We start from the raw sequence: 25,744 nt of genomic DNA on the forward strand, positions 1-25,744 counted from the left end.
CTTTCCCTCCAAATTAAGTGCTTCCCTCCCTTTCCCTCCTAATCTCCAAACAAAGATAAATATCGTCATGGCTATATGATCGATCTCTGATTCGGATCAAATAAAAATTTGATATTTTTGAACATTTCCATTGATTTATAACACTTTGTAATACCTCTTCAGAATTCCATCTTAAATTTTTTTTCCGCTTATCTAAGGAAACAATAAATAAATAACACTTTGGATGAAAACTTGTAAAGAAGCTCATCCTAATGAAATATGTATTGGTAAACCAACAATTGGTATTGGAGCATCATGTAATTTTGTAACTTTCTTTTAGTATCAATAAATATCATCTCTCACAAATTTATGATCGACTATAGGTTGTTTTATTTGCATATATATTATTATTATTATTGACATGGATAAATCAATTCTAAGAAAGTGAGAGTTTGGTGTTGATTTCTCTGAAACCATCACTCTTGCCATCATTCTTGTCATTTGTTTGACTTAAACTCAGTTGTAAATCAGGCACCCATTTTTTGTCTTTATGCAATGTTTCTTCATCCAACTGCATTAACAAAAGATCTACGAATGGTTAAGAAAGGAAAGTAAAGAAATAACATATGTATCTTATTTTCTTCCGCTCCCACCGAAGTTTAGGAAAAACGTCTAATTTCTTTAAACGAGTCATTAAATTAAGTCTGACATGATTTGAGAGGGATTTTATTTTTTACCGTGACTAATTTTCATCTTGATCAATTATATAAAAAACATTATTTTTTCACATCACACTGTCACTTTCAAAATATACAAAAGTGAGGTGACGTGACAATATAATGAATTTTCATTGAATGTTAATATAAAACTGTTTTATATTGACAATGTATAATCTCTAATTCATTTTTTTTGTAGTATATATGAATGTTACCTTAATCCTAAATGGAGGATCAAATTCTAGCTTTGAATTGTGGAAATAGTTGTGGTGCTCATTGATGCTTGATAGATTTTCCCTGTTTATTCTTGTGTTGTTTCCAAAGCTCACCTCATTTGGTCTAAGTGATGTTGATGTAGCGGAGCCAAATTGATGATATGCAAAAGATTGTGGTCCAGTAGTATTAGTAGAAACATTGGTATGTAAATTTTTTCTCCAATGATGATTGTTGAAGATATCTAATGGTGGCCACCTTTTCTCTTCAAGAAATTGGCTTGGTCTCATAGGAGCAAGTGTGGTGGTGGTAGTAGTAGTATCCATTAGTTGAAGTTGGTTAGAATTAGCTATTGATCTTCCTTGCGTATGTAAGGCTGTTGAGGAGATAATTTCATTGCTGATGTAGCTTGGTCTTGAAGATTGATTTAAGTACCATTGATTGTGCCTATATGGAAAGGTATTTTAAATATGGATTATTGTAAAATGGTTTTTTTGATAATTAAGAGTGTGACCTTATTATTTTGATAAAAAAATTGAATTCCATATCAATAAATAAAAAAGTATAATATTTTATTAAAATTTACTAAAAATAACTAAATCCACGTTTGGACTAAAACAATATTGGATAACCTCTAATTAAATTAAAATGTATGCATTGTTACCTTGGATTGATGGTCTTTGAATGTGAATGTGATAAGGATGAGGGATGCAGGAGTGAATGGAAATTATAATTGTGGTGGTTGTAGTTAGTTTCTAGTATAATTCCACCATTTGCCATCTTGAAATGTTGATGAGGAATCATGGACTGATGAGGTACATGAGAAATACGACCTAGCTCATAGGTTGATCTGTGTGTTGGACTTAGCACTGCAAAGTGAAAAGTGTACATGAATCAGTTGTCCGAATAAAATATTTGGCTAAAATAAAGTAACCCTAAGCCTTTGTGGAATAATTTTTTTAAATAAAATATAAATAAAATTAGTATAATCTTTTTTAAAATAAAATATAAACATAATTAATATTTACTATACGTTTTCAAATGAATTTAATTTAATTTATATATACAGTTAATGTAAAAAAAAATTATATATTATCAATCAAATACAATTGTTAAAATATTATCAATAATATATAATTTTTGAGATAACTACTTCTAAAATCATGTATATGATGATCATAATGTGTTAATTATGTAAAACTTTTTATATTATCAATGTATGAAAATTAAGCTCTAAGTAAATATCAATAATTTATCTCCTAATTAACGATAATATATATTTAAAATATATCTCATTTAATATATACTTTTTTATTTTTGATGACCAATTTATTAGTCACAGAGGATAGTTTACATAATAAACTTAATTTTTTATTGAGATAATATAGAATAAATGTGATCAAGTACATTTCTCAATATCTGTAATTTCATTCATGCACAATGTGTATATATATATATAAATGTTAATGGTTGATTTTATTTCTCTTTTACTCAAATGGTTGATTTGTTTTGAAAAGGAGAAAAATATAAGTAGTGCGCAGAGATCAAACATTGAATCTTCTTGGTATTACTCATTTGGCTAATTAATCTCTTGGGAACACAGTTCATATACCTATATTTTTACTGCATTTAATCCAAAAATGTTTCATGAACTTTTTCATTTATATTTTATTAAGCCTAATAATATTTAAAATAGTCTTCTCACCTTGTCCAGATTCGTCAAGTTTCTTGCTTCGATACATCTGAAATGAAAATTACATAGCCATAAAACGATTTGTGAAAATTATACACCAAAACTTTAAAGGACAAAATCTAATTCAAAGATAAAAAATTAATACTATACTTAAAAATTAGAGAGGGAAAATATAAAGAAGAAAAACATGAAATTGCTTCTAATTTTTTTGAATAATTTAAAAAATACAAATTGTTTGAATATATATATTAATGAATTTAGAAAACTTATCATACAAAATTAAAATAAATAAAAATAAAATTAAACAGAGCCTCAAACATTATCCCCCGGAGGACACGGATGAGCTGCAGAAAAATTAATTAATTGATCTACATAGATTTCTCAATATTTTATGTGAAAGAAAAAATATTAAGGGTTAATATTGTAGCTGTACAGTTTTCTTTCATAAAAACAAAATTGTACAGTTTTATATTTTTCTTATTAAAGAAAGTTATATGTATGATCCAGCCAAATTTTGTCTTACCTGCAAGTGACTCTTGACATGAGCAATGCTGAGTCCTCTCACATTCATAAGCTGAAGCACCAATTTTGGTGTTGCTCCTGCACCATTAATATTAATGTAGACAAAATGTTCATTAACTTCAATCCATAAAACAAATTCACTATTAATTAGGGCATAGTTTTCTCTTTTAATTAACAAAATATATTACTTACTCTCTTGTCCCCCAAGCCTTTCAACAGCATGCACAAATGAGTGATGAAGATCAGGAGTCCACCTAAGTCTAGGCATCTTTGATCTTACATATTGTCTCACACCATTTCTTCTTTCACTACTTCTATTTTTTGTTGAACTTGAAGTACCTTCTTCATCATCATCCTTTTCATTTTTCTCATCATCACATGCTTCATTATTATTATTATTATTCTTGTTGTTAATTTTATCTTCATCACTACTTGCTTCTTCATTCAAGTCAAATGATATTGAGCACTTATTATTATGTGATGAAGATCCCATTGAAGTGTCCTCACCTTGTTCTTCACTCTTATTCCCACTCCTTTCATTCTCATGATTCTCACTTCCATCTGACATTTTCATTAACTCTACTTCTTCTTGCTCTCCAACTTCAATCCAAATTTATTTATTTTTTGCAAATTATCTTTTCATGTCTGAAACAAACAATCAAAGTAATTAAAAAGGATGACTTGGGATCTCATTACTTAGTCAAAATATTTTCTATTTTTATTTTTTTTTAAATTTGTGATAGTTTTATTTATTAAGAGTCGGAGATAAGAGACTTTTAAAATAAACAATTATCTGAAAACAAAGAAAATATCAAAATTAAAAATTGTTTTTGTTATTTCTATGTATTCCTATGTAGCATTTTATTTTTTTTCATCACATTAATAGATAACTATAAATAATGAGAATGTGTTGTAGCATGCATATCTACAACAATTACTAAGCTTTAAAACTTAAAAAATATAGAGTGAAATGCTAGAATGCCATGGTAATAATTAAACAGTGTGATTGTAAAAAGTAGACAGCAAGAAATGAATGAAAGTAACAGTGAGAATTAATGAGAGAGGATATTAAAGAGTGGCTTTGTAGATTAGTACTATAGTAGGTTAAAAAGGCAAGAATTTTAATAAAAAGAATGCAACCAACATTTCTACTCTACCATGAAATTAGAACTATGAATAAAATTTCTGACAGATATGTCAGATTCAGATCTAGCTACATATATATGTGAACATGTGTTAAAAGTACTTTCTGTGAATCACCTAATGAAAGTTACTGTTAATCAGAAAGAAGAAAAGAACATGTTAAGTACAATTTGTATGAAAAGAGATTAGTATAGGTCATTTTATTTATGGTTTTCATTTAACCACTAGCAATAGCAGTACTGAGATATAAGTTAACTCACAAATTGAACATAAAAGGGTATACTCATTTTTTTTTTGCCATTTTATCTATATTCAGGTTTTTTCATATGATATCTTGTGTGAGCATTTGTTGGAAAAGAACAAGGTGACAGGACACATTGGTATCTACAACTTTCATTTGTTTCAAAAGACAAAATGATTATATCTGATTTATATATCTTTTATTTAATTGTTGTTCTTTGATCCCTTCATATATATCAGCAAAAGAAAAACTTTTAAACTTACATAAGCACATGTATTAAATATATAGACACACATATATATTCAAAACACTGCAAATCATCATGCACAAAGCAGAAGAAAGATCATCTTCTTAATTTTGAAGGAAATATTCAGTAATGGAAAAATTTATGTCAAAAACAGTAAGGAATTGATTATTAAAAGTTACATATATATATATATGTATAAGATAACTAATTAATATAAGATGAATCATTTTATAGTCTGAAAAAAGATTCATGATTATGTACATCACAAAAGGGATGGAGAAGAAGAAACCCATGAAGATAGAGATGAATGATATGTAAAGTATATAATTAATGACTTGCTCAATAAACAATAGCAAAAGAAATTAGCTAGAAAAATTGTGTTCAATTTTTTCCCTTAAATACAAAATTACTAACCATTGAAAATGATGATGTGACTCTTACTTCTGTTCCAAGGCTACTGAAGAATGATCAGATACATAAACAAAAGAATTGTTGAAGTGAAGTGAAGAGAATTATTCTCTGATCATGGTAGCTTTTGAAGAGAGGGGAATGTAAACTTGATATATGGTATATGATGATGAGTTGATGAGCAGAAGAAGAATTGTAGTGATGATAAGTATAAGATATTATAGGAAGACTTTTAATTTATTTATGGTTGAAAAGGGAGAAAAAAAGAAAATTAAGAATGAATAATATTAATTTGGACAGGCTATACTAGTAGTTGTGTTTAAATTGTAATAAACTTACATAATGGATACAGATATGTTACTGGTCACTTTTTGTACTGTTGCAAATCATGTGACAACTCCTCCTACCCTAATTGACAGTTGTAAAAATCTACCTCTGCATTTTTCTCTCTCTCTTGCTCGTGATTATCTTTATTATTTTTTTAACTTGACCTCTCTTCTTTTCTTCTTGTCATATACTACTAGTATTTTCTCAAACAACATTACATTTAGCTACTAATATTATCAATTTTTCTTGCAACTATATTTTTTAACCCTTTTTCTTTTATGAATTAGATTTATGTACCTAATAAATTTTTAGCTTAAAAAAACTTTATCAAATGTTACAAAATAAACGTTCATCAATCCTTATAAATAATCTACATTTTTTGATTTTCTCTACAACCATATATATATATATATTTCATAACTTTGTTTTTTTTTTTTAATTAAATGTTTTATTATATATCAAGTTGGACTATTCTTGTACTCTCTTTTTCCTTAAGTATGTTTTCTCTTAAATGTTTTTTTATAAAATAAATTATATTCATTCATTCAAATTGATAAAATGCATTGATCGAGATCAAATTCAAAATGGTTAAAATAAAAAAGGATAAATATGTGAACCAACTCACAACATCTAGATTAATAGGACAAAACATCAAAATGTCTACAAATGTGGCGAAATTGAAGTGTTTGGATTATCAATACATTTGGATCTACAATGTTGACAACGTTAATGTCATTGCTAAAGTTTGTAATGGATCAGAGTTAATCTTAACCAAATAAACCTCATAACGTCACATCAAGACGACACACAAAACAATTGTCAAATGACAAAATCACGAACAAAATTCAAAAACAAAACTAAAATAGGTGATTCTGAGCTAAAAAATGACCATAAGCCACTGTCGATCAAAGGTTTCCCGACAAAAAATCACAACTGTCATTTTTCGATTTTGGTTCTCTAAGCGGGGGTTGGTCTTGGTTGTGCCTCTTCTTCCTCTTTCTTTGTTTTGGTTTTATTTAATGTTTGTCTTTTGAGTATTCCTTGTACTTTTTTTTTTCCTTTGGTTGTGTCTAATATATTTTGCCATTAAAAAAAAAAAAAAAAACTAAAGGAAGGGCGGGGCGATTGCTCTATTTGAAGAAGAAGAGAATGTTAATAAAAAATCATTGGTTTGAATTTCTCTTAAATTTTGTTACTACATAGAGACTCCTGAAGTCATTATACAAGTTGTGTCCACATGAAAGAATAAAATAGCTTTAGGGTTACTATTTGCTACCATGATTTGTTCGTTTTGTGCAATAGCTTCATGTCCTTCGGTAGAGGTAACAAGGGGAGGAGAAAGAGTATGATTTTCATATTTGCATTACATTTAAAAAAAAAATCTATTTGTGACCAAGAGTGATTGTATTTTTCTAATTAAACAAATCTCAAGATGAACTAAGTGTTGTAGAATATATCAAGGTGTAGTCTTCGAAGTGGTTCTTGAGTAGGGGTAAGGATCATTATTTTTTTTTTCTCTGTGAGTAGTTTATTAATTTTATAGATTTTTTCTATAGAGTGTAAGTTTTATAGTCTTCTTTATTCGATATTAGTTAGTATTAATGAGAACAACTTTGTAAAATTGTTACACTTATTTATCACTTATCAGTTTTTTTATTTTTGTTATAAGTTTAAAATTGTTACACTTATTTATTTATTATTTTTCTTTTTAGCACATGATCTTATTTTTAATTAATTATTATTCCTTTTGTTGTTCAAAATAATTGCTATTAAAAAATATTTGACATACTTAATAAAAAAAAAAGTGACATATAAATTTAAAAAAACGAGGCATAAAAATTTCATTATTGTTGGTTTAATAATTCAGCATGCTAATTAAGTCTATATATCTATAAACATGCACGTATGTAATGGGTCCCTTTCCTTCGTCAAACTTTCAATTTGTTCCCACCTAAACTAAGACTTTGTTCTCATTTTCATACCACTGTTTTTCTGTCAATATGTGGAATTTTTCGATTGCTACTTTCTTATAGTATTATTTTCTTCTTTAAATGTCATATGCTTCCACAGGTTTCTTTGATATGTCCATGTAACCATGACGTCTCATTTTTGGTATAGAATATTAGGGATCGGAACAATTAACCTTATTATAATACTTATTTCAAAAAAAAAAAAAACTTATTATAATACTAGTAACTAGTAATGTAGTAATGTGAGGTTTTATAAAGTCAATTTTGGTGGGAAATGTATTGAATTATTAATAAGGCCGTGTATATATAGTTTAGTTTTTGAAGACACTTTGATCAATAGTAACCGGTGAGAAATTTGCATTTCACAATTATTGGTTATTTGACAAATTGTAATTTATTTTCTTAATTGCATGCTAAAGCTATATGACTAGAATGTTGACTCCCTTTTGTAGATTTCCAATCGTGTGGAAGTAAAAGAAATTATAATTATTGAAGTTAGAATATCAAAGTCCAAACTTTGTATTTTTATAATAAAAGCTATAGTATTACTAAACTTGGCACAATTGCTAAATCATTGATCCATAAAGTAAGATTCCACTTTTTGATCACCTACATAAGTCCAAGCTTTGTATTATTATTATAATCAAAACACAAATGGTATTAATAAAACTAAACCAAGCAAATTAAGGATAATTGATCCTTTAACTAAGATTTCACTTTTTGACCTATATAATAAGTTTATTTATATCGCTATGGGAATTGGGAAGCAGAGGATTTGTTAGCAAAACATTTGACAAATTGAAAGCTTTGTTCAAAAAGAAATAGAGGAGGAAGTTGAAATTTATATCAACTTTATTGACTTATGATTCACCAAACTCTTTTAATTTGTTGAATACACCGCAACCATATATGTCATGTGGTTAATTTACCTAGTGATGTCTTTGTCAATCCCCCAATATATTTATTATTATTATCGGCGTTAATTTCCTACTCCAGGTTTTTTGTTGAATGTTGAAAAGTGCTCCAATTTTCATTATAATTACCTCTTTCAATCTAGCTTTGTTTTCTTTTTTGTGTGTCTTAGAACTTTTCTTTTCTTTTAAATTACCAGCAAAAATAGCATGTATCATATATATATTTATGATCAAAAATTATTTTCTAGACGTTTTAAAATACAAAATCAATTATTAAAATAATATAATGGATTTGGAATTTTGCAAATATAAAATTGTTTGTTGCCACATATAGTCTTGAAAGTTAGTTTCAATAATCTAGCTAACTTACTATTATAAATCATGTGCTCCATGTGAATAGAGCCATATTATAGTATTAGTTAATTAATAAATTATTATGCAATATGCAGAAGAACCGGGAGGGAGACAAGTTTGAAAATGAAAATATGTTTGGTATATATGAAAATGAGGAATGTGGCACTGTCTGAGACTATGTAGAGACCAAACAAAGAAAACATGCCTCTCCCATAATATGTGCTGATCATTTTCATATGAATACAAACTTTGATCAGAGTGTGTGTGGTATGACAGATATTCGAAGAATTAATATTAAAGCTAATTGGCAGAGAGTGAAAAATTAGAGACCCTATCAATGGATATTAAGAATTGTGAAAACATTGGGTTGATTTTGTCTTTATATACATTAGAGTTGACATTTTACAATATAATAAGATGCATACGAATCTTTCAAAGAATTGGACGTGTTTTTAATTGTTTCATGGATGAGGACACCCAACCTATATAGCATATTATATAATATTTTATTATTACTGACATGCATCGACGATCTACAACTATAAAATACTACAAAATTCAGCATTATTTGATTGACCCATAAAGGAGAATCATGTCTCATAATAAGCGCTTCATAAAACTGTTTTAAATGAAGGAAAATCTTCGATGTACATCATACACTATCTTCTACGTTTTGAAAGAGAGAAAATAAATCGATAAAATTGAAATATTGATAATGTCATAGAATGAAATAAATAAATAAAATATTAAATGAGTGTATAAAAATTTTAGAGGTAGATACATAAAACTTGTTATATCAAATATGTTAATTCTAGAGTTTAGTTCATTCAAAAAAATTTCGGGGTACACATTATCCCGTTTTAATATTATTTTTGTAACAATGATTGTTTTGGTCTTGTGAAAAATATAATTTTCAATTAGTTGTTGTGCATATATTATAGTAGTAATATATATTGAGTGACTGAATCGTTAATATAATAATTAACCATAAGGTTTTAGTTTAATTTCTTACTCTCTTTAGACTTACGTGGCATTGGGTGCTTGCTGTGTATTGAAGTTGAGAACCCATCATTGACCGAAGAATGAATGTGTGACCAAAGGAATGAAATTATTATATGCATTACTATATGCCTAGACTGGGTTTTCTATGACCATTAGAAAATATTTAATTTATATAGAATATAGTGTAATGATTTTTTATATTATCATTTAATTATAATAAGTGGATTATTAAAAATGTTTAATTTTCACTATAACTACTTTTAACATATATATATATATATGATTAGTTTGATTTGTTAAAAATGTTTAATTTTAACTATAACTACTTTTAACAAATATATGATTAGTTTGATTTGTTGATGATATAAAATATTTTACTCTGATAATTTATATCAATTAATTTAGTAAAGAAAACTTCACAAAATTATTGGGTAAAAAATATGCTTCACAATTTCTAAGCCATGTGACTAGTAAAAACAATGTCTTCAATAAAGTTGTCTTTTGTACTCCCTCAATTAATTTTATATTCTCTATTTAAAAAAATTATGTTTGAAATATCCAAAATACCTTCGATAAAACTGTAAAAATCAAAAAGTTTCCTCATACCCCCACAAGTTGTGTTTTTCGGAAAAGTGAGTGCGGTTGAATTTATTTTTTTTTTTTCAGGAAAATTTGAAATTTCTGGTAGTTATAAATCAATATCAGAAATTTCAAAAAAAAATTGAAATTTCCAGGAGTACCAACCGGAAATTTGAAATATCCGGTATTTATTTTCAATATTAGAAATTTTAAATTTTCTGGTGGTACTCTCAAAATTTTCAAAAATGAAATTTACGATATTGATTTATAACTACCGAAAATTTAAAATTTGTGAGATGTTCACCGGAAATTTAATTCCTCATTGAAATTTCCCCAAGATGCGACCATGTATTAGACTAACAAATTTTTTTTCTTCTCATTTTTACAATTACAAAATTATTTATTTAATAAAATAAAAATAATTATAATATTTAAAAAAATAAAATATTATTAACAAATTAAATAATAAAATATAATTATATTAATAATAGTAATAATAATAATAAAGTAAATTATATTATTAAAAATCTATATTTTTTTAAATATTTTTATTATTATTTTTTAATTACATCAACAATATTTTATTATTATTATTTTGTTTATTAGATCGGAATAGAAGCAGGAGGGAGTTGTTAAGAAAATAAGTTGTCATTTTATAAAATATTCGCAATAAAAATAGCAGGGAGTTGTTAAGTAAATATGTTGTTATTTTCTCGGCGAAATATTAAGGACATGTTATTTGTTTTTGGCACATTAAGTCAACCATTTGATGCAGTTTTTTTTCTTCAATTTAATATATTTTATTTTATTAATAGTATTTTTATTTTTTAAATAAATTAAAAATAATTAAAAAAATCAAAATTATATTATTAAAATAAAATACATTAAATTAGAGAAAAAAATGCGGTTAAATAGATGTGTCAAAACAAACGACTTGTTTTTTTTTTGTCTAATAAATAAAAATAATAATAATAAAATTTGAATTTAATGTATTTTTTTAATTTGTGGTATTTTTTTTCTTTAATTTAATGTATTTTATTTGTTCAATTTAATTTAATTTATTTTATTAATATAATTTACTCTATTATTATTATTATTATTGTTATTATTATTACAAAAATCCACATATTGCTTGTGTTTTTTTATCTCTATTTAAAAAAAAATAAATAACATACCAGATTTTTAATATTTCCGGTTAAGTAGAATAACTACTGGATATTTCAAAAAAATTGAAATTTTCAGTAAGAAAAATGTAACTACCAGAATTTTTTAATGTTTGGTAAGGTAAATGTAACTATTGAAAATTTTCATGGTACAAATTTCGGTATTATAAATATTTTACCGTAAATTTGGTGGTGAAATTTTCGGTAACATAAATGTACTAATATTTTAATTGAAAAGTTTTACGTATTGAAAATTTAGTTGAGGGGGTGAAATTTTGAAGTAATTTTGTTTTTACTATTCAATCAATAAAAATTTTAAAGACAATTTTGAGTTTTAAACAATTTAGAGGTATAAAATTAATTGAAAAGTACAAAAGCCAACTTTCTATCTTAAGGGAAACGCCCACAATAAAAACAAGGAAAAGCCCACAAAACAATGAATGCCGGACTAGCCCAACAATGCAGCCGAAGCCCAATAGTAGCAACACACATAACGGAATGCACAAGTCTGCCTATGATTAAAATGAACTCAAACACTTCATTTTCACAAATACACCTCCTTGTTAGAGGATTCCGGGGAATACAAGAGCATTGATATGTCAAATAAGCTAGGACTATAAAAAAATTCGACATTAAAATTTTATATATTTAATATTTAACATGTCTTATATATTATATATTATAGTATTACAAATATGAATAAATGTCTTATATATTTAATATTTAACTTATTTATAGTTAAAAATATTAGAAAAATAAAATAACTAAAGTTCAATTTTTGACAAATAAAAATTTATTAATTTAACTAACAATATTAATGTTTGTTTATAAACAGAACATTCTTTCTATTTGAGAAAAGAAATGGGCCAAACTAGCCACAATTTTATTAGGTATCCAATATAAACAAAAACGATAAAGTTGTAATGAATTCATCATTATTTTTCACAATTTTTATTGCTGACAAAATTATATTTATAGTTGTTGTAGAAATTAAAAAATTTATAATAATACAAATAAATTTATCAATCAAATAATATTTTTTTAATTATTATGCTTCTATTAATTTTTAACAAATAATTAAATATAAAATACACCAACTTATTAAAAAATTGGATAGCCAAAATTATGATTGCTAGCCTACTCCTTCACCTCTATATACTATCCAATATTAATCATTTAAACCCACATCATTATTTTATATTTAATTAATTTAAAAATAATATAAATTTGGAGTCGGTATTAAACTCTTTGGATTGTTTAGACCATTTCCACCTCCTTAGTGAAGAGTTGAGTGTAGGAAAGAACGTGTTTATAGAACTGTAAAAATATCTAACTTTACTGGTTGCTTAGCTAGTTACACTAAAACGAGATCATGCATTATATCCAATAATAAAACGATAGATGAATATGAAAATGGGATGTTCAACGTTTTGAATTTTCAGTATCCAAATAAAAAATGTAAAACGTCTGTGCCAACAAAGTTTTTTCGTGACAGCACGAATAGTCGAATACCATTTCATTTCCGTTGCAAAATGCAATTCATAATATAATATAAGAGAGAGAGAGAGAGAGGACTTTGTTGGAATTTCGGGTAATATGAATATCACAACAACAAAAGCGCGTCCGAATTATTCGGAAATAAGGATCGAATTTTAGAAATGAATATTTTTTGTGAGAGCGAAAAATTTGCGCGGGTGTTGATGAGAGAGAAACCGAGAAAAACAGAGAAAAAAACCAATCCAACATTGTAAGAGAGAGAGAGGGGGGAAAGAGAAAAAGAAAAACAAAAAAAACAGAGAGAGACCTGATGACGATGATCGAAGAGAGATTCCTCTGAGATCATCGTGAAAAAGGCAGCATTTCAATTTTAATAATTACGCGCTCAAATTCTTCATTATTCATATAATTTATTGATATTAATTAATAACATAATCTATTCCTTGTAATTTTTGCTGCCTTTTTTTCTGATTCATTTTGGGTCTCAATCCCCCCTCTCCACCAATTACTTGCATTGCACCATCATTCAACATTGTTGATTTCTTCAATTTCAGCACAACAAAGGGACGACTTTTCCTTCACCCTTTTCTCATCTTTGCATGGTAATCATTCTATTCTTTCTTTACCTTTTTACTTTTTCTCCTTTTTTTGTTTTAAAAATTTTCATTTTTATTATACCCGTAAAAGTTTGCTTGCTAATAGGGTTATTCTTATTCCTTCCTTGATTTATCATTAGCTTTGTATATTTTATTTGGGGTTGAAAAAAAAAACTCAATTTTTTTTTTGTTAATTGGTTGTCTGGGTGTGGTTTTTTGTTTTTTGTTATTTTTTTTGTTTCAGCTCAACCACATTGTTGGGAATTATCTAGAGGAAGATACTGAGCTTGGTTTTATTATGTCTTTGTTGAGAAAAAGGTTGTAAGGAAAAGATTAATAGAAAAATGAGAGACCCTGATGTTATCTTTGGACCCAACATCTGCAATTGTTTTTGCTTTCCATTGTAACATACAAGTTTTGCCTTTGTCTAGTTAGTTACCTTCATCTCAAAAAAGGCTCAAGGGTTTCTCTGTACAGATAAACCTGCCAATTTTGTACATATGATTTCACATATCATATAGCTCTCTGCTTACAAAAGAGATTCAAATTTGCGTCTTCTGCAATGGAATGTATATGGGATCGATTTGGATTATGGCTCAGAGTTTATGTTGGATTGATTTCTCTCTGGGGAATTCAACAGTGCTGGTCTCTGAATGATGAAGGTGATTTTCATGGATTGTACTTTTACCATTTACAATGAATTCATGAGATGTATGTGAGATTGTTGACGTTGTTGTTGTGATTGGAATTGATATTGCAGGATTTGCTTTGTTGGAATTTCGGATTAGAATAACTTCTGATCCTCATGGTGCTCTGCTGAATTGGAATCCAAATGATTCCAATCCTTGCAAGTGGTTGGGTGTTCATTGTGTTGATGGTAAAGTGCAAATGCTGTAAGTTTCCTTGGTTTTCTTCCTTTTAAGTTTTCCAGTGTAATACATGTAGCAGTTCTTGATGTTTGAAGAAAGCTTCCATTTGGATTAAGGGGAATACAATGCTGAATATTTTGTGCTCATAGGATTTTCTGACTTCTTGTTGTTTCTTGTAGGGACCTAAATGGGCTATCATTAGAAGGGACATTGACTCCTCATCTTGGGAAACTTGATCACTTAAAATCTCTGTAAGGATTCTTCGCAATGTTCCTGTCACTCCAGCCCCCCAATTCTTTGTTTACCATATGTCAAAAGTAAAACACATATAACTGAAGCTTATAATACTAACTGGTTCTGATTTTGTACAGAAGTTTAAAATTGAAATGGAAAAAGATCTGATTGAATTTTATCTTATAATAGTGTCTTTGAGCATCTGCATAATATTTTTGTCTTTATTTACATTTTTCTACTCTATAATTTTGTAAAGTTTCATTAATCTATCTCTTTAATGAAAGACTAAATTAGAGGCTATTTCCTCCGAAATTTAAAAATCCAACAGTTCAGTCGACATAATCTAGTAATTTATATTTCATTCCACTTATAATTCAGATATGCTCCTTTTGTTACTTTGAATTAGTGTGTTATGCAAGAACAATTTTTCTGGCACCATTCCTAAAGAACTTGGAGATCTAGAAAAGCTGGAGTTGTTGGATTTAAGGGAGAATAATTTGACTGGAAATATCCCTGCAGAAATCAGCAGGATGTTGTTGTTAAAACAATTGTAAGTTAACTCTCTTTATTAGCTTAATCTATTTTGTAAGATTTCTTGACATTACCTTCAATGAGTTTTTATTTTTCCCTAGGTTGGTTCATGAAAATAAAATTGAAGTCAACGATTCTCAAGAGCTCAGGAGCATAGGGCTGCCTACCAAATCACTATTTATTGACAACTATTCATCACCTCTGACAAGTTTCTTTCAGTGCAAGAATAGAAAGTTTGCACATTGGTAAGCATATCTTCATTTTTCTACTTGACCGAGAAACCGTAGTAATTATTTCCATTGCATGCTTCCTTTCCTCTTGTTTCACTTGAATGTAGGGACAAGTTAATGAAGCATAAGAACTGTTTACTCTCACAAATTTTATTCTCATGCAAATAATGATATATTTGGGGTGGTCTTTGGTAAATTATTTCCACTAGGTCGGGCATCTTGTGAAATAGATTCCACTTATTTGATTAAACTTTAAGTGTGCCATTGTGCCTGTATTTACTTATTCTAGATATATCCTTGCAGAATATATGATCCATGAGCATAGTGATGTTCTGTGAATCAGTCTGAGATCTCACATATTATCATCATAACTGAAATAGTTAATTTGTGTTTTTATGTGAAGTTCTTGTGTATTTCTTTGTTAGATAGAGATCTTCATTCTGATGGAGTTTTTCATTCATCTGTTAAATTCTATGCATCATCACCATGGCAGTATAATTCTTTATTGACCTTTTGTTGCATGGTATGAACAGTGTTTGGTATAGAGATCTCAAGCAATGGAACAAAGCAGATTCTTTAGCTGTTCCAATTAAAGGAGCACTTAAAAGATGCTTTGATGTCATGTCGCTGCCATTGCCACTGTATGATGACGACATTTTTCCCCATTTCAATCTTTTGCTGTTCTTTCATCATCTTCAACTTGCTAATAGTGTATGTTCTTATTTGAAGGTTCAAGCTAGGAAAGGCTACCTCTCATGACTCTGAAGAGAATTACTGTGGCAATCTGCGTAGTGAGTAGAGAATATTGATTGAATTTGAGGCATGTGAGATACTGAAAAATATGCTTTTAATTGACTTTGAAAACATACCTTGCATCATGTAGGTTCTGATGAGTCGGAGATTGACCCAAATTTATCGAATCTAATCAGTTCTGCACGTCGTAAGTTGCTTGATCAGTCCAGTAACCTTGCAGCTGCACCTTTTAGTGGCGAACCTGCTATACAGATCAGTCTTATTCCGATTTCCATAAGTAGTGGATCTTTCCCAGCTGTGCCAGATGCCAATAAGAAGCAAAATCAGTTAGCTGCACCACTACATTCACCTACTGATTTTCCACATGATAATCAAACAAGTCAACCAAATTCAGCTAATGGTGCTCCAGGAAAACTCTGGAAATATATTATTGTTATCTCTGGCGTGGCTGCTTTGGTCATTTTAATTGTGATCATGCTTTGCATCTTGCGAAAACGAGCTGCAAGAGTAATCAAGCCCTGGAAGACAGGAATAAGTGGGCAGTTGCAGAAGGCATTTGTAACAGGTAATACTGCAATAAGTGAAAACAATTATGTCCTGTCTCTTGAGCTTATCGCCTGGTGGTTTTTTTTTCCTCGAACATATAAAATAAAAGCCGGTGTCTTAATAAACTCATTTTTTAACTGAGATGTGTTTATTCCAAATAACATTTGGAAGATTATTAGATTTTGCTTTCATAACATTCTTCAAACATGTTTGAGGATAGTTAGGCTTGAACACATTTCAATCAAGTTTAAGTAGCATATAATCATTGACATTTGATGAAAGTCATTGATTGAGATGATAAGTTGAAGTTATCTCAGAGACTCAGACATAACTGATTAATATAGGTAGACATTTAAGATGGTATGTTGCATAGCAAGACAGTTCCATTTTCAAGTGGTTGAATAGCTGTTAAAAAATGAAAGCCATTCATAAAATTGTTGCTATTCAAATTATTGAGATGATGCTGAACAAATTGAACAGGTGAGTCTGCATACCTCTGCAAAAGATTATGGACTTATGGTAACCTTTTGCAAATAATCAAATTCACTTGTTCAAGCATCAATCTCCTTAATTTAAATAGTAATCATTTTGTGATTGTCTTTCGCTATATTACAGACATTCAATTGCAAGAAAATGGATTCTGTCTTGTTATGCAATGAAGTGTACACCTATAGAAATCAATTATGTCTGGACTCCAGTGTCATGTGGACGCTCGCTTGAGTTAGAAATTCCTGTTAACTAATATCTACGCTTATATGAAATGTAGGGGTCCCGAAGTTGAATCGAGCAGAGTTGGAGACAGCATGTGAAGATTTCAGCAATATCATTAACAGTTTTGAGAAGTGCACAGTATATAAAGGAACACTGTCCAGTGGAGTCGAGATTGCTGTTGATACTACTATTGTTACTTCTTCTCAGGATTGGTCAAAGAACATGGAGATGGCCTATAGGAGAAAGGTTTTTCCTTCTTATTTCGATCGAAATGAAAACATTGAGAAACTCTCATTTTTCAAACTAACTTTAGGTAATTATTTTTTTTTCTTAAATGCTTCAGATTGATGCTCTATCCCGCGTTAACCATAAGAACTTCACCAATCTTATTGGTTACTGTGACGAAGAAGAACCATTCGCAAGGATGATGGTGTTTGAGTATGCTCCAAATGGAAGCGTATTCGAGCATCTGCATGGTAACACTATTTTTGTTTAAGCTATTAGCTTGAAAACTGAAAAATCTGAGTCAATTAAAAGCTTGAGTTGTATGTACTGAAAAAATCGTCATGTTTTTATGTTTTTGTTTTTCTTCAGTTAAGGAAGTTGAACATCTTGATTGGAGTGCAAGGATGAGGGTTATCATGGGAACAGCTTATTGTCTTCAGTACATGCACCATGATCTGAATCCACCAATAGCTCATTCCAACCTCAATTCAGTTTCTATATTATTAACTGATGACTTTGCTGCTAAGGTACGCACATTTCTTTTCTCATTTTGTTTGCTTCTATTTTATGTTATATGTTCAATAATAACACATCTCCGTTCTATTGGGCTCTCAGATTTCAGAGATCAGTTTTGGCAATAATGGATTATCACCAGCCAGCACACCTGGAGATGAATCAAAGAAATCTGATTTGCCACCCCAACAAGGTCCCGAAATCGATGTCTATAACTTTGGAATGTTGTTACTTGAAATCATTTCAGGGAAACTACCTTACTCTGAAGAACAAGGCCATCTTGCGAATTGGGTAAGTTTAGAATGTTATATTGTATTTTTCTCCTTTACAACTCTCCTTTCTTAGAATTTTAGTGGCAACTTTATTCTTGTACGCCTTTTAATAAATAAATCTTCGTCGATTTCCTAGGCTGCTGACCACTTGAATGATAAGCGAAGCTTCGGCTGTTTGATTGATCCCACGCTCGAGTCCTTCAAAGACATTGAACTTGATGTCATATGTGAGGTGATCAAAGATTGTCTTCAACCTGATCAAAGGTTAAGGCCAACAATGAAGGAAGTAGCTTCGAAATTGAGGGATGTGCTTTCTATATCACCTGAGCAAGCAGTCCCTAGACTTTCTCCACTCTGGTGGGCTGAACTAGAGATCTTGTCGGTGGAGGCCACTTAAAAGCATTTATGAATTGACAGCAATTTCACACAATCACAGTGTGCCACTGTAATTTTGTCAAAAACTATATTTTGAAGTTTCAACAAATTCACTGTACCCTCGTGATTCCAAACATGCACTGAGTTACTGAATTGCTTGTTTGTGTTTATAAGCCAAGCCTCTCTCCCTAACCTGTACCAAGCTGACAGAGTGTAGCTTTGTGATAATGCTATATGATATTTGCAACTCAAATTCTTTTTTTCTTTTGATTCCATTTGTTCTTTTGTAAGTCCATGTGATTAATAACATAGCTATTCTTGTGTCCCAATGGAAGTGTGTTAAGTTATTTTGCAAGTGGGGTGTTGTAAATTGTATTTGTTGATGAAGCTTGGAATGTAAAAAATCTTGACATAATATATATTGTATTGCTGTCTCTGGCTCAGTAAAGCATGCAACTTCTTCTATACAGCTCTAGTCAATATTTTTTAAGCAAAATTGCAATGATGAGTTAATCTTAAAATCTTTCATTAACTGGACTTTTCATTTTAATAAGGGAAACTCAAAGTAGAAAGTGATATATTTATACTTTCATCTCTAAATTTTTTTGTTCATCTCTAAAAAAATTTGTTCAATTTTAGTTATTTCTATATAATACAAAAATAGTAAGTTTTCAGTCCTTGCCAAAAGTTAAAAACACATTTTTTTGTTAAATATAAATAAACTTTTTATACGTTACAACTAATGCAAGCAGAAAGTCCTTTGATGTTTTAATTAATTTTCGTTAGTAAACACAATATTATTGTCCTCTACTTGCATAATTATTAAACTCTTTCCTAATTTAGTGAAACCAATTACAAATGAAAAACTCCAGTCCCCACCCCTATATCCTGTACAATTTTACCATTTTCAGCCTTCCACTTCCGGGTTATTTTTTAATATACAAAAATTAACATATGTATCAGAAAAGGAAACATAAGAAACTAAAAAAGTTAACAGCAAAATGGGTCCTCCTAAATAGTTTGTTCCATTAACCATATGGCCCCTACAATTGAATTATTTGAAAGCAACACTTTTCTAGACTACATAAAGGAACAAGCATGTCAATTAGTGAATAATAAGTTATACTAGTACTAGTAGTAGAAGACAACTACTTACCCTACTCCAACCCAAGCTTGCATTGAATCAATCATCTTAAAGTGTCAAATGCTCCAAAGTTGAGAGATTTTGTATATCTATGTTGCACTATTTTCTAACAAGTCAATTGGAACTCAAAAATATCTTTTTTTAGTCCGATTAAAAAGAGATAGAGCTTCAGAAATCAATAATTTAGTTGTTAAAAAGTAAGTAAAGTCTGATTAATTATTAGTTAAACTAGAGTTCGAACTCAAATTCTCCTAAATGATTTATCATTCGTTGAAGTTTATTAACTAAACCACTTGATTAACTCAAAAATATCTTCATGAGATAATAACAAAGTTCAGTTTATTTAAATTGAAACCGTAAATGTTTGTTAATTATAACTTAATCAAATTATACTTGGTGTTTACGTGAGCTAGTTAGTTTAGTCAATATAGGTACCACTTGTAAGTCTGTAGGGCCACGCTTCAACCTAACTAACGGTGTACAGTTCTTCAATGAGCAATATGGGTCCAACAATAAGGATCCCACTTGTAAGTGTGTAGGGCCAGCATGATAGCTTATTTTGGATGGGTAATATATGGTCACAAACAATGAAAATGCAATCAATCTATTTTATGTATCGTGGTTTTTCTCTCACTCTTAATGTTCTCAAAAGTTTCTAGATACATATTCGAATTGGCTAATCCGAATATTTATTTTACACCTATAGATTGACTAATTCGAGTTATATATTTTTCTTGCAACTAGAAATCACATGATTGAGTATCCTCAACCAATCAATCTACTTTATGATTGAAACATACCCGCGTGAACTAGTATAGCCCTTTAAAGAAAGACTTTTGTTTCCCTTTGCTTCACAAACTAGTGGTAGAAAATCATCTGAATTTTGAACCTGATTTGGTTATATATATATAATATAGACAACTGTTAACAAGTTGTTGTTGTGGCATGTTTGATTAATACTAGGAAAGTTTATTTCCTTTAGACCAATCTAAACGGTCATGAAATGGTAGGCTTATCTTGGAATGGCTTCACCATATTTCTAATTCCAAATTATGATGATAAATACATCATATACATGGAGGTGATAGTAACATGAAACATTTGGAATCCAAAGCCATTCCAATACCTCACATACAAACAAATTGCATTCTGATGTTCTTATTACTTGCATTAAAGAATCAAAATAAATAAAATATAGTACACAACAAGTAATGTGCCAAAACAGAAAATGTATATTCCATTGACTAAATTTAAATTGAATTGGCCTTCTTCTTACACCATTAGGATATTTAGGACACACAAGTACAATCACATCTACAAAAGCAGAACAATCGAGTAGTAAAAAAAACAAAGAAAAAGTACCATACATACATAGCCTATAACAAACAACAAAGAAAAAAAAAACAAGAAATTAAGACATACCCATTTATCTTATTATATGTAATTGTTGAGGTAATCTCAGTCTAAAGATTCAATACTATCTGAATGTTTATCAAGGGCAGAGTCAGAAAATGCACGTTGTTGCAAAGCTTCAGCTGCTGTAGTTTGACATGAAGAACCACCAGATTCCTCCACAATTAAACTATGCAAAGCAGGTTTCAATTCAGAGTTTAAAAATCTATCATACTCAACCTTATCTCCTCCTTTTTTCTTCACTTCCACAACCACCAAAGAAGGTGTCAACTCAAATACCTCAGCAGCAATAGTCAATGGCCCTTTTACCCCTTCTCTAGAACCCTCCAAGCTAACCTTGCAATCTTTCTTCCTCACATTGAACCTAACCAATTGGGCAACCTCCTCCAATTTTGACATAATCTTTGACACCGATGCACCCGACACAAACCTCGCCTCGTCGCCCTTTTCCTCAAACAACCCAGAAAGATCAAAACCTTGCGAAAACGATATAATGTCAAAAGCATTCAAACTTGCAGGCCTAGGCAACGAACCACGATTCCTCCTTCTATTCACAACCTCAAAATCCTCCGATTCTGATTCTGATACCGATGCTAATAATGTTTCTTCATCGCCAACATTTACACGACTATTATCATCAATATTAACTATCTTATCATCATCAAAATCAAGAGAATCGTCAAAGTTACAAACAACATCATCCTCAACATAAAACTTTATATGCTTAAAACCTATCTTAAACCAACTATTCTCCATAATCTCTGGAATAGAAATCCTTGTTTTCGGTTTGATATCAAGAAGCCTAGTTAAAAGGGTAGTTAATTCAGGTGAAAACCATCTTGGACACCTAAATTCACCTTTATAAATCTTCTTATACATAGCCATAACATTACCATCATGAAAAGGTAAATAACCAGCCATAAGAACAAACAAAACAACCCCACAAGACCAAATATCAACCTTAGCACCATCATAACCTTTTCTACCCAAAACCTCAGGAGCAACATAAGCAGGTGTACCACAAAAAGTGTGAAACAACCCATCTTGCCTAATTTGATCAGACACAGCACTAAGTCCAAAATCTGAAACTTTAAGGTTACCATTTTCATCAAGCAACAAATTTTCAGGTTTTAGATCTCTATGAAAAACACCTCTAGCATGACAAAAATCAACGGCACAGATTAATTGCTGAAAATACTTCCTTGCAACTTGTTCTTTCAACCTACCTTTAGCAACCTTGTTGAAAAGCTCGCCACCTCGCACATACTCCATGACAAAGTAGATCTTTGTCTTCGTAGCCATAACTTCGAAGAGTTGAACGATGTTGGGGTGGCGAACACGGCGGAGAATGGAGATTTCTCGTTTGATATGTGAAACTAAACCGACCTTTAGGATTTTTTCTTTGTTTATGATTTTGATTGCAACAGATTCATCTGTTTTGATGTTTTTGGCGAGGTGGACTTTAGCGAAGGTTCCATGGCCGAGGAGTTTTCCTAACTCGAAACGACCCAATAGAAGATTTGGGTTATCTTTTTTATTGAATGAGTTGTTCTTCTTTGGAGCAGAAACCACAGCCAGGTTTGGGGTTTTTTTTTTTTTTTTTTTTTCTTTTTAGTTTCTAGTGATGGACATGAACCTCCATTCGAGCTTTCTAGCTATTGACTATGCTAGTATTTATTAGGTGTATAAAAGTGTTTCTTTGATATTTTTATTGATTTTTAAATATTATTTTGTTTTGCTAATATAGTACAGTACTGTATAAATTATTCATAACATTGAAAAAAAAATCAAATTTTTTTGACGGATTGAATAAAAAAGTATTATAACAGAAATCATTGTCATTCATTATGGTATTTGAAAATTGATTGATGTCTTGACTATTTATTTATAATTCATTTTTACAATATCTTTTGTATCACTTTTATAAGTAAAAAATTCGTTTTAAATCTTTGATAATTACTATAATTAAAAGTTAGTATATTTAATGTTAGTGTTTCTAATATATATCTATTTTAATAAAAGTATTTAATACTAGTAGTTGAGTTTTTTATATTTAAATTAATAGTTTAATACATTTAAATTAAGTTTTACATAAAATATAAAAAATTAGTTGGATTTCATTAATTTTGTTAACAACTATAAAAGTAATTATTTTTATTTATAATACTAATCAGATGGAGTATTTGTGGGTTGTTTTGATTTTTTTTAGTCTTTTAATTTTTAGGAAATAAATTTTAATAATTTTGGTTCAATTACAAAATAGGGGTTTGACCAATAATCACTTTAATTAAGATTTAAATTTTATTTCTTTTAAATAATTTATTTTTAATTAAAATTTATGAATCAGTTAAATTCAATCATTTGATTAATTATTTAAATTTTGTATATTTTATAATTAATATTTTAAGTATTCTTTTGAGTAGGAATAAGTATTTGTCAAGAATAGATGTAGTTATTCACAATAAGAAAATATCCTTTGTAGTATATATTTTTTGTGTATAGATAAAATAATATAATTATAACTAAAAACTTACAAATAATTATCTCAAGTTCAATCTATGAACATAATATTTAACTTAATAATATCGACATTTGTCGATTGAACTTATATTTTAAGATTAATTTCTAATATTTTTATAGAAGAGAAATTTTACAACTTCTACAAAATATATTTTTTATAATAAAAAATTCAAAAGTTTAAACTTTACAAACTAACATAATAAGTATGTCTTAGTCATTTAGTTATGCAGTAATTAAAATTGATTTTGAATTAATTGATTTTATAAAATTGATTTTAATCAAAAGTAAATTAAATGTATGTGATTTCTATTTGGATATCTTTAAACAAAAGTGAATTGTTCATTAATTTTTAGTGTAAAAATCACATTTGAACTTATAAACTACAAATTATAACTTCAAACTAAAATCAATTATAGAGACATAATTAATTTTATTCAATAACACCTAAATATATAAGAATTAATTTTACACCTTCAAAATTAATTTTGGTTACTTCAAAAGTGCAACCAAACATATATTATGTTTGTGGAGGAGGACATAGTTTGATTACTGCAAAATGAGCGAAAAATTTGAAGTTGCGTCTTAAGCATTTAATAGAAATTAATTGGTTTAAATATATTTTTGATTTTTGTGAATATAACAGTTTTTATTTTTAGTTATGTAAAATTATTTGTTTGAATTTCATCTTTGCAATATCTAAAAACTTTATTTTTGTCATTACCCTCAAATAGACGTTACAAAAACGTGAGCCGACAAATAGAAGAAAACGTGGACCAATCGTAATACTCCAGTAAAAATATTAAAATAAATATTAGAATAACTTGTATACTTATTTTTATTTATTATTTAAATATTATTTCGGTTAAATTTATTTAAAATAATTATTTAAATTTGTATTCCTATTAAAATATATATACTTATTTTTAATGTCAATTAATGTGTCTGTAACGTCATTTGACGTTAAAGACTAAAAATAATTTTTTTTAATATTATATAAATGAATAAATTTTTTTATAAAAATTAAAACTAAAAATAATTATATTTACGAAGATAAAAAAATATATTTAAAAAGTCCTGTAGGATGTCAAATGCCTTTATCACAATAATTTTCACACCGTGTGGACAACATCGTCGACATGACCATCACATCACGGTAAGTATAAAAATTTTGTAAATGAGTGATACTTGAGTTGTTTTAAGTCGAATAGAGATTTATAATAAGGGAAGTGATGAAGTAAGTTCGATTTGATTTATTTTGTTTAAAGTTATATACAACTAGGTTCAAATCTTAGTATCTTGAGTTTGATTTATGTTCATAAATATATTGGTATGTTTGGTATATCATATATGAAAAATTGTATTGGATAAAATAGTGGATGTTGAACACTGTATAAATTATTAAAGAAATTATATATTAAATATTTTAAAATTTTAAGTAAATATATGTTAGTGTGGAAATTTAAAATTGTTGAAGTCCTAAGTGAACAATATATGTTTGGACACTTTTATTTTTTGAAACCACTTTTGAGAATAGGATTCAAAATTTGAAAAATTCAGAATTTCAGTTATTAAAATTCATAAATATACGTGTTCTAGATTTTTATTTATTTATTTTGAAACAAAGTTAAGTTAAGTTGCATTCCAAAAAGTTCGTTTAAAATTAAGATTTCGATATACAACAAAATATTTCAACAACTAGTTTTAGAAACATATGGGTAACATGCCTTTTAAAATATACTTTTTGAAAAACTAAAATATGAAATTAAAAAGACACATAAACTTATTTGATGCAGAGAAGATGATCTGGTCACAATAAAGACGAGGAAGAAATGTTTTTTGAGAAC

The 25,744-nt window shown here is 28.7% G+C and overlaps 4 protein-coding genes across 9 annotated transcripts in view; 2 read left to right on the top strand and 2 right to left on the bottom strand.

Annotated features, from left to right (window-relative positions):
• Nucleotides 1-1,033, top strand: part of LOC101497431 (uncharacterized) — a 16,555-nt gene extending 15,522 nt beyond the window's left edge. The window contains exon 5 of one of the 3 annotated variants that reach the window (XR_003473192.2): nucleotides 895-1,033. The gene's annotated coding sequence lies outside the window, so the exon portion shown is untranslated. The remainder of the gene's footprint in view (nucleotides 1-894) is intronic. The other 2 variants (XR_003473191.2, XR_012163753.1) reach the window with 2 other exon arrangements.
• LOC101497765 (uncharacterized) lies at nucleotides 225-5,437 on the bottom strand. Of its 3 annotated transcripts, none has more exons than XM_004504238.4 (7): nucleotides 5,169-5,435; nucleotides 3,316-3,768; nucleotides 3,125-3,201; nucleotides 2,614-2,650; nucleotides 1,573-1,777; nucleotides 911-1,355; nucleotides 225-550 (listed from the first exon to the last, which is right to left on the bottom strand). In XM_004504238.4, exons 2-7 carry the CDS (start codon nucleotides 3,695-3,697, stop codon nucleotides 416-418), a joined length of 1,281 nt encoding a protein of 426 aa, XP_004504295.1. In that variant the 5' UTR covers nucleotides 3,698-3,768; nucleotides 5,169-5,435; the 3' UTR covers nucleotides 225-415. The 3 variants fall into 3 exon arrangements, with proteins under 3 accessions (XP_004504295.1, XP_073226578.1, XP_027191007.1); XM_073370477.1 differs by having other exon boundaries at nucleotides 5,196-5,434; XM_027335206.2 differs by having other exon boundaries at nucleotides 430-567; nucleotides 5,169-5,437.
• Nucleotides 5,438-13,051: 7,614 nt separating this feature from the next.
• LOC101498088 (protein MALE DISCOVERER 2-like) lies at nucleotides 13,052-19,290 on the top strand. 2 transcript variants are annotated; one of them, XM_004504239.4, is made up of 14 exons: nucleotides 13,052-13,570; nucleotides 13,809-14,226; nucleotides 14,325-14,457; nucleotides 14,613-14,684; nucleotides 15,074-15,217; nucleotides 15,300-15,443; nucleotides 15,962-16,069; nucleotides 16,158-16,219; nucleotides 16,312-16,746; nucleotides 17,494-17,684; nucleotides 17,782-17,914; nucleotides 18,033-18,190; nucleotides 18,279-18,467; nucleotides 18,585-19,290. In XM_004504239.4, the coding sequence occupies exons 2-14, from the start codon at nucleotides 14,127-14,129 to the stop codon at nucleotides 18,843-18,845; spliced, it is 2,130 nt and encodes a 709-aa protein (XP_004504296.1). In that variant the 5' UTR covers nucleotides 13,052-13,570; nucleotides 13,809-14,126; the 3' UTR covers nucleotides 18,846-19,290. The 2 variants fall into 2 exon arrangements, with proteins under 2 accessions (XP_004504296.1, XP_012572327.1); XM_012716873.3 differs by having other exon boundaries at nucleotides 14,042-14,226.
• Nucleotides 19,291-21,181: 1,891 nt separating this feature from the next.
• On the bottom strand, nucleotides 21,182-23,035 carry LOC101511686 (CBL-interacting serine/threonine-protein kinase 12-like). Its single transcript, XM_027335812.2, has one exon. It carries the CDS (start codon nucleotides 22,680-22,682, stop codon nucleotides 21,426-21,428), a length of 1,257 nt encoding a protein of 418 aa, XP_027191613.1. The 5' UTR covers nucleotides 22,683-23,035; the 3' UTR covers nucleotides 21,182-21,425.
• Nucleotides 23,036-25,744: the final 2,709 nt, after the last annotated feature.

The sequence above is a fragment of the Cicer arietinum genome, chromosome 6 (genome assembly GCF_000331145.2).
Source record: "Cicer arietinum cultivar CDC Frontier isolate Library 1 chromosome 6, Cicar.CDCFrontier_v2.0, whole genome shotgun sequence".
NCBI lineage: Eukaryota > Viridiplantae > Streptophyta > Magnoliopsida > Fabales > Fabaceae > Cicer > Cicer arietinum.